General features: G+C 44.6%; 1 protein-coding gene across 1 annotated transcript in view; it reads left to right on the top strand.

The window, feature by feature from the left end:
- The window catches only part of FBXO3 (F-box protein 3), a 127405-nt gene that overhangs the window by 19176 nt on the left and 98229 nt on the right, over positions 1–10000 (top strand). The window contains exon 2 of the mRNA XM_085880852.1: positions 541–625. Coding sequence (XP_085736978.1) covers positions 564–625 — 62 coding nt within the window. The 5' untranslated portion in view covers positions 541–563. The remainder of the gene's footprint in view (positions 1–540; positions 626–10000) is intronic.

The raw sequence follows: 10000 nt of genomic DNA, 5'->3' as shown, positions 1-10000 counted from the left end.
GCATTGTGTGAACTGTTTTCCCGTTTCGCTTCGTCTTTTCTTTATTGACCCTCCATCCTGCTTCACGTAAAGGGTTCGTAGTGGGCTTAATACGCCCGATAATTAATCAGAACCGTCGAGGCCGACGATAACACCGCTCGGTTATCACTGTAGCACGGAACGGACCGCTTAAGCGGTTCGTGTCCGGAGTCGGCCTACGGCGAGGTACGATCGCCTGGTCGACCATCCGCGCAGGTACTTCGGTAGATCGAATTTGGCGAGCGACCCTATCCTGCGCGGGTGGGCAATTGGCACGGTCGTGGTGGGGTTAAACCCCCACCCGTGACTAGCTCCCAGCGTTGTTCCGAGAGGGTCATGACAGAATTGTCCGTTCCGGTGGGCGAGGCAGCCGCGATTCGAGTCACGTGGCCGTCCACACGCCGGCGGGCGCGAATTCGCAACAATATATTCTTCCGTGTAATAATTTGCTCAGATGTCTGCCATTGTGACTCGTTTTGGGTTTTTAACCTTCTGTTGTTTTGCATTGGGGTTTATTTGCAGGACGTCATTTCAGTGAATGGTTTATGGAGTACGTGAGAAATGTTGTCGGACGAAAATATCCTCTGATTGGCGAGGAGATATTCAGGTAAAATATTCTTTCTGTTATGGGTATTTTATCCCCTTGGCTTATCTTGCTGTTGTGTCCAATTTTCGTTCTCTGTCATTTGGACTTTGTCCTCCGCTTGTTTCATGTCAACTCAAAGCTTATAGTTCGTGTGCCAAACCCCAAAATTTAACTTATGGTACCAACTAATGTGGCAAATTCTTCTCGTTTTTTGAAAATGTCTATACCTGGAGATCATATTTTGCTTGTACAGCAATTTCAGATAAGTGGCTTAGTCGTATTAATGCAGGCTTGAAATCGCCCACCTGATGAGCCATTTTAGGCTGAAAAATCATGCTTATAGAAATTTGCTGTGTTCTTGCCGAAATCAAAGAGAATCGAAAATGGCTGCATCGTTCTCCACAAAAAGTATTCAGAACAACCACGGGCAGGTCATGGTTGCAACGATAATTTGAGCCTATATCCTGAGGGTCCTGAAGGTAAAAGGGGTCTTAATGGGTCTTTTGGGGTCTTTGGAGTCCTCAGAGTCCTTGGGGGTATTATGGGTCTTTTGGGTCCTTGGGGTCTTTTGGGTCCTTGGGGACCTTTGGGTCATCTGGGTCGTTTGGGGACTTTTGGGTCACCTGGGTCTTTTTGGTATTTTGGATCCTCAGGGACCTTTGGGTCATCTGGGTCTATTGGGTCCTCAAGATATTTTGGGTCTTCTGCGTCATCAGGGTCTTCTGGTTCTTTTCAGTCCTCGTGGACCTTAGGGCCATCTGGGTCTTTTGGGTCTTTGGTGTCGTTTGGGTCATCTGGATCTTTTGGATCCTCTGGGACTTCTGGGTCTTTTGGAGTCTTAAGGTTTTGGGGGTCTTATTGGGTCTTCCACGGTCGAAGTGGCCTCAGCAGTCGAAAGCGTCGAAACATACATTCCAATAGTAAGTCATTCATCGACTGTGTGTGTGAAGTCAGTCTGCAACTGACGTTCAAACAGTACATAATTAGTTGATGCTCATGCAGTGTGTAATTAACATTCAAACAGGATGTGATTAATAATCATGTCGTCTTCATGAATTCCCAGACGGTTTCACGGACCGTGCTTTGGATTTTTATATTTATTCATACGAGCAGAGTACTATCGCCCAATGGGCGATCATGTTCCAAGCGTGCAACACGTTCTTCTGATGCATACCTTTATGTGGGTAGTGTATAGGCAACTGACAGCTCTGTATAAGCAAAAAAAAAGACCCGGGTTACATTCATGAAGCAGAAGCATACCTACTGTTTCCAATTCAAAACACCTTACTGCACTGGAAAACGTGATGACATGAATACTGCACTGTAAATGGTGGAGACTTGTAGTACCCTCCCACACCTGGAGGTGGTGCTACACGATACGCATTTCCATGGAGAATTTACATCCCCTCCGCCTCGCCCACCTCCCCGCACTCCCGCCCCCAAAACCACAAGATAAAGACACCCCTATACTAATTGTGGTCATGCTGATCCTATGTAGCAAGTCTGGTCGTCGCGGTCGAGGCACGTCACGGCAGTGATTGCGAATCACCCTTTAGCATTGGCCCGACCCTTTTTCCGAATGATCGTCTTCTTTCTTCCTCTGACCATGAAATTGAAGAGATTTAGCTGCATTGAGTTTTTCGATCCTGAGAAGCAAGGCACATTGCTAGAAGGAGCCGAGAGCCGTTGTACATTTAACGTCGAGCCCAGTGCCGTGGACAACATAATTGTTTTCGTAACTTTTACGAACCTGGTTTGAATCTCGCATTTTTTAAATCGCTGTTAAAAATCGCATTTAAAACTCACGGTGCTCTGTGCGGTTATACGGCACGCGGCACAGTTTATATATAGCACTGTTCACAGGAAACCATCATGGCGGCTCCAGAAGCTGTCAAAGGAGGCACCTGGTTCAAATCTCACACATTGCAATTCGCATTTCACACTCCGGTGGTCGGTGCTGTTTGAGACCGTGTAGCGCTATGACGTCATTTGGGGCTATCCCGGACTCTCCGCAGGGATGCACATGAGACAATAACCTCTCTCACAAGACGTGCCTCATTGAAAGGAGCACCCTCCCATCTTTGCAGTCCGGAGCACAAGATCTCACCTTGGACTTAAGATCTTGTGCTATTTGCTGGGTCGCTCACGTAGATCTCGGGATCCTACACGTCACTTGTCCTGCATGCTGCCAAAGCCTCCACATGGGCGATAGAGGTTGCGACAGCATATCTCGGCATCATATTTTGCACTTGTGAATTACGCAGCGAGTGTGAGGGTGAACAAGCATTCCTCATCTCCCACGCAATGACCAATGGCCAGGACTTTTCCGCACATGACACAACATCAATCACACGACAACACCTCGTTGAAAGGAGCACCCTCTCAGCTTCATGGCACGTAGCACATTTCACATCTGTTATCCTGCCTTTGCCTCCCCCAGTTTACCGGGGAGACCCAAAACTGCCACATGAAAAACATTTTCGTGAATCAGTGGTGGCATAAACTTGATAATGATGCCCATCTTAAGAGAATTTTATCATTAAATTCAACTCCTCATTCCCATTCTTCAAAACCATGTAAACCCACACGTCTCTACTGTAAAACTAAACTGAGGCTTCCCTGATCCTGGAGCACCTATCTCCAACCCAGCAAGGAACCACTACTCATGGACCAAGCCATCTCCACACTCGTGCTCCGTTTCCACCTCCACCTTCAGGATGTTTGCCTGATCCCACCCAGGGACATCCCTGTTCGTCTGGACACAGCACGCCACTGCTAATGGCCACTGTCTCCACACGCGGTCCCACCAAAGCTTGCTTCCATCCATTCACAGTGAGAGGGAGTCACCAAAAGGCAGTTCTCCTCTGCGGGAGGGACAAGACGCACCAATCTAAGGTAGTTGACATAGTGCACTAAGCTGCACGCCAAACTGCATCCCAAACGCTGCACCCCACTGAAGCTCGATCCCACCCTCAACAGTATGGAGTCGATAAAACTCTCCAGGCTGCATGGGCAGGCCGCATCCCAAACACATGTCAATCAGCACAACACTGGGCGCCATGTTCGCAGCCATCGACCTCTTCGAAGCTGCCGCAACTGCAGGGCCTGACTGCATCGCAAAAACATGTTGAACAGCACAACACCGGATGCTTGCGTGCGAAGCCCTCTTTCCCACCAAAGCTGCTGCCCTTGTCACGGTCCTCTCTCCCATAAAATATGTTATTTGGCACGGTCTTCGGTCCCTTCAGTCCCTGACAAGAGGGAGGCAGCAAAGCACGCCGCCTTCCCTACACTGTGTCTGTGTGTGTTGCGTTGTGTTGTGTTGTGTTGTGTTTTTTTCCTTGTTCTTTCCAAGAACAGCTTCAGTGCCTATAGAAAGTCTCCACCACCTGTCAGAATTTCCACCATTATTTACCCATCGTAACCCACAACTTCCAAGGGAAAAACAAATTCTACAAAGTTCAGAAAATCAATTAAAAATACAACACGAGAATATCTTGGTTGGATAAGTGTCCACCCCCCTTATAATAGCAATTGTTAATTAGCTCAGGTGTAATTAATCACCATCAAAATCACACACCAAGTTAATTGGCATCCACTTGTGTTAAATTGTAGTGATTCTGATTATTTCACAATAAAATCAGCTGTTCCTGTAGGTTTCCTCTGCTGGGTAGTGCATTTCACAGCAAAGACTCAACCATGAGTACCAAGGAGCTTTCAAAAGACCTCCTGGATAAAGTTGTGAAAAGGCTCAGATCAGGGGATGGGTATAAAAATATTTCAAAGGCTTTGAATATCCCTTGGAGCACAGTTAAGACAATCATTAAGAAGTGGAAGGCGTTTGGTGTCACAAAGACCCTTCCTAGATCAGGCCGTCCCTCCAAACTGGATGACCAAGCAAGGAGGAAATTGATCAGAGACGCCACCAAGAGGCCAATGGCAACTTTGAAAGAGCGACAGGCCGTTATGGCAAAGATTGATTACTGTGTGCATGTGACAACAATATCCCAATTACTCCACAACTCTGGCCTGTACGGTACGGTGGCAAGAAGGGACGTGTCCCGTTTGAGGTAGGCAAAAAAAAACACTCTGGAGATTCTGAAGCCATGTGGCAAAAAGTTTTGTGGTCTGACCAAACCAAGATGGAACTTTTTGGCCTAAATGCAAAACGTTACGTTTGGCGCAAACCCAACAAAGCACATCACATCTCCCAAAGAACACCATCCCTACTGTGAAGCATGGTGGTGGCAGCATCATGTTATGGGGAGGTTTCTCATCAGGAGGGACTGGGGCACATGTCAGGATATATGGGAAAATGGATGGAGCAAAATTGAGAAAAATACAAGAGGAAAACCTGCTAGCCTCTGCAAGAAGGCTGAAATTGGGACGGAAGTTCACAATTCAGCATAACAACGATCCGAAGCACACAGCCAAGCTACATTGGAGTGACGAAGCAACAAAAAGATAAAAGTCCTTCAATGGCCCAGTCAGAACCCCCGACCTAAATCCGATCGAAAATCTGTGGCATGACTTGAAGATTGCTGTCCATCTACGCTCTCCACGCAACTTGACTGATCTTGAACAGTTTTGTCGACAAGAATGGGCAAATATTTCCCAATCAAGGTGTGCAAAGTTAAGAGACAAATCCCAACAGAATCACAGCTGTAACTGCTATCAACGGTGCTTTCACCAATTATTATCTCAGAGGGTGGACACATCCAACTAAGATGTTCTAGTTTTGTATTTTAGATTAAATTTCTGAAATTTGTGGAATTTGTTTTTCACTTGGAAGTTGTGTGTTCGGATATGTAAATATAGGTGGAAAAAGTCTGATTTAATGCAATTTAATTCCAGGTGATGAGGCAAAAAAAGTGAAAAAAGAGGGTGGAGACATTCTGTAGGCACTGTATGTCCCAATGATAGACAATTTTATACTTCAGCAAATTGTTTTTCCATTAGATATCAAGTCGGCTCGTCTATACAATACAAGAGAAAGATCACTTGCCTCATTTAGGGAGTCATCTTTTCCTGATGGCATCCAAAGTCAAGCAACTGCCTCAGCACCATTTTTATGATGACCTGTATAACTCTGTTCTTCATATTTTCACATTCCACATCTGAGGGTGAAATAATATTTTGATTCGGAGAAAAGCGCGACATCTCTCATTGCTCTGAGCAACATTACTTTTCATATTTTTTTAATGAAGGATCCTATAAAATTGTTACCTGTAGATATTACAGGTAAGTTGACATTCCACCAGCAAGCATCTCTCTAGATTTATTTGCTGATGACTCCACCCTCCGCCACACCACCTGTCATCCCTCAGATCGGCAAACAGCAACCTCTTCATTTTCTGCAGATCTGGATAAAATCACAAGCTGGTCCAACACTTGGAACATGTCTTTCAAACCTGACAAATCCAACACTCTCACTATGTCTTTCATCTACTTTCTCAACAAACCTCTTGAAGAAGTCCTTTTATTCAAGCTTTTGGGTCTCACCATCTGCCATGATCTTTCCTGGGAAAGCCACATTTCCATGCTGGTCTCCAAAGCCAGTCGCCAACTGGGCCTCCTCCATCATGCAAAGTCCTTCCTTGGCACACATGAGCTCCTGACCACACTACAAAGGTTTCATCTGCTGCCTGATGGAGTACTGATCTCACCTCTGAACTGGTGCTCCCACCTCTCACCTTTCTCGGCTTCATGCTGTGGAAACGAATGCATTTAGGATCGCTGGTATCTCCCACGATGAGGCTGAGTCTTTGAATCTATGACTCTCGCACTGCAGGCAGGTCGGTGGTCTATGTCTTCTACCATCTCCTCTCCAGTCTCGCCCACCCCCTGCTCTGTATGAGATATGTCCCCCCCCCCCCCACCCCATATTTCCACAGGGTGCTCAAGGTCCAAAAATACCAAAATCAAAAATACCAAAAAACTACCAAAATCACGAATCACTGCTCACCTTCACTCTTTCATTCCTCTTTTTTCAAACCTCTGGAACAAACTCCAACACTCTCTTCAATCCCACTCTTTCCTCCAGGTCTTCAAAACAGCTGTTCACCACCATCTCTTATCTTCCCCCATTGAAAACTATGATCTTTTCTACCCCCGTTAATCCACCCCAAACCCACCTCCTTTAAATTCCCTGTTTTTCTTCCTCAAAGTCCCTGTAGTGTCCATCTTGTTTACCCTGTGTACCCCGCCCCATCCCTCTCCCTCCACAGATCTCCTAATGTCTCTGTTCGCCATTGTTTTGTGCTTCCCTCTCCTTCCCCTCTTGCTTCTTGCCCGATCTGTCATACGTTCTGTGTGTTAGCTCTTATTCGAGCTTCGATATCGTATGCAAAAAAAGTTTCACGTTCGCTCCCAGTATTTTGAGCTCTGCAAAATGAAGCAATTGACATTCCGAGTCTGTCCAAACAAATTCCTTTTCTACACAATGGTCTCAGCATGGAAGAGATAAACAACAAAGGGCACAGCATGCTCACAAACTATCAACGGGTGTGGACATACACAAGGAGAAAAGGGGAACTAACGCAATGACGAGTAATAATTGCCCAGAGAGGAATAAAATGGGAAACAATGGGCCTGTGTGGAAGAAAAGATTCGGGTTGTACATGGGTAAATGGAGCATATGAAGGAGTGATTGGCAGCACATTTGAAAGATTGAAGTGAAGAGGGTGAGTCAACGGACCTGGGGAGACTGTTCCACAATTGGGAAAATATTGGGATTGATGAATGCAGCTGGACAAGTAGCGTGGACTTTGGTTGGGTGTTTCTTGAGGACATACATAACAATTACCATCTGATGCATAACAACTGTAAATATTTAACCAGAAGCACTTCTTACCTTGATGGTATGTTCAGCCAGCTGTCTGATATTGATACATCATATTAGAGATAACTTTTAAATATACATTTATCTCACTCAACCTTTCTTGGTGGTGGGATTCCAAACTGATCTCGAAGGTGGAGGCGAACAAAAGGTGAAAGATGCGATGGATAAATTAGGTACAAAAGGAAAAATTTATTGCATGCCTTACAGTGATGTTTTCTACACCCCCCCCTCCTCCCCCCTCCCCATGGATCTTTGTTTGGCTGAGGCTTGTCAATTAGTCATCACTGGCTCATTCCAACAGAGAGGACCATTTCCTGTATTTTTTTTTTTATTAACGGTGATTGCCCCACATCACACAGGGGCAATAATACTTCATCTGCTTTACTGTATCCTCAAAACAAAGTGAAAAGATTGCTATCTAGATTCTTACAAAATGACTGATAAATATGGGAGAAGGGAGGGAATTAAGTCGAGAAAATCCTGAAGCATTTAGTTCCACTGATGTAAAAAAAAAAAACATTGAAGATCAAATAAAACATAAACCAATGTCACCCGCAGGGTGACCCATTATCTTGCCAAAAGGTGACCACGTGTGACTTCTTTAAGGTCACACTGAGGTGAACAGAGCTGCTATCCACCAGGAGCGACTCCTTGAGGAATATCTGCCTACGATTGATTCCGATGAGAATCGTTCTACAGAGTAACCATGAAAAATATGCGTTTGCCTCATAACGTCACCAAATGACGTCATAATGTCTCAAGCTTGACATATCTAGAAAGCACTCATCGAGGTGTTCAATTTGAGGTACTACACGATATGGTTCCTAAAACTTGAAAATTTGACCTTGGGGTCAAATATGTTTGACCTCAGGTGCTAACCATGAAGGTCAAGGCCAATCGCCACCAAAAATTAATCAGCTGAGCGCCAGACCATGAACTATATTCCCATGATGTTTGAAGACGATCCGATCAAAATTACTCAAAAAATAAGGGTTTCGTCGACTCCCCTGATTTGCGACAGTGACCTTGACCTTTGACCTTGACCTTCAAAATTTTGTGCACTGAAAGGGACCTCTATAGGCCTCTGATATGCGAAGTTACAAAAATTTCCAATGATAACTGTGCTCTGCAGAATTTTTTATACGTGATTACAGACAAACAAACAAAAAAAAAACCATACAAGCTGACTAACATATCTTGCAAAAACTTCGTTTTGGCAAGATAAAAATGGCTGTATTTTTTTGGAGTACAAGTCGACACTTCCCCCCCCCTCTACTTGTACTGTATTGAGAACCAACTTATCTGTGGATTAAGACATCATGATTCTGCAGCTTGTTTTCACTACTGTACCTCAATATGATAACAAACATGTTCAAAAACTATTTACCTAATTTATCTGAAAGGTGTCCCGCAATGTAGTTCAAATAATACGCACAAAACAACTCCTTCATGTTCATGACCATGGGGACGACCGTAGCTAGTGATGCGTTGAGTGTCAGAGGAATTAACACCTCTCTTGTTCCGACTAATAGTTTTGCTGATTATCATAGTTGATTTTGTTTCATCTTATACTCCAAATCGACTTATCTATGAATGAAGGAAAGAAAAATGCGGAAATTAACCAATTTGACTTGTTTGCCATCCACATTGACTTGTATGCTGAAAAATACAGTAAACACTCAACATTCTGTTTTTTTATAATTTATTTTACTTTTTTTAATATACACGATCTAAGCTCATGGAAGAACTATGACACAGAACAAAATCAGAACACAATGCAACAAAGGGAACAGCAGGAGAAAGGGGAAAACACCAACAGCAGGATAGAGGGAGAAAGTAGATGGATATTGACAAACGAGGAATGCAGGTAATGACGAAGGGTAAGCGAGAACACAAAGGGTGGATATATATATATATATATATATATATGGATACTTGAGCAAAATTTTGGGAGGGTTGTGGGGGAGTTTATCAGTGTAGAAAAGATCATGATTTTGGATGGAGTTGACTTGAGATGGTGGTGAACAGCTGTCTTGAAGACCTGGAGGGAAGAATGAGATTGAAGAGAGTGGAAGTTGGTTCCACAGGTGGGGGGAAAAAAAGAGGAAGTAATTAGTGGAGCTGAGCACTGATTCTGGATTTAGGCAGTTTCACAAGGACGGGGTTGCTTGTGGACCGAGTGCATCCTGTAAATACTTGGGGTGGACAAAGCACGGAGAGGGCAGAGGGTGTAAGTCCAGAAATGAGGTGAAAGAAGACAGAAAGACCGCCGACTTGTCGGTGATGGCTTAATGATAGGCCCATAGACTCAGCTTCATCGCAAGAGATTTCAGTGATATTTTGAAGGCCTTTGTTTCCACAGCTTCAAGTGAAGCAAGATGTGAGGCAGGGGAGCCAGCCCAGAGAGGAGAGCAGTAATCCATTGCCATGAAGCTGTCGATGAAAGCCTTGTTGGTGGATACGAGGTCAGGTGTGCCAAGGAAGGATTTGTACAACAGAGGATGCCCAGTCGGCAATCTGGCTTTCGAGGCCAATTTGGAAATGTGGCTTGCCCA

Source organism: Eptatretus burgeri, chromosome 5 (genome assembly GCF_056783735.1).
Source record: "Eptatretus burgeri isolate ZD-2024b chromosome 5, Ebu_testis_v1, whole genome shotgun sequence".
Classification (NCBI taxonomy): domain Eukaryota; kingdom Metazoa; phylum Chordata; class Myxini; order Myxiniformes; family Myxinidae; genus Eptatretus; species Eptatretus burgeri.
Note: the sequence above shows the minus strand (reverse complement) of the source record. Positions and strands in the feature narration are given on the sequence as shown.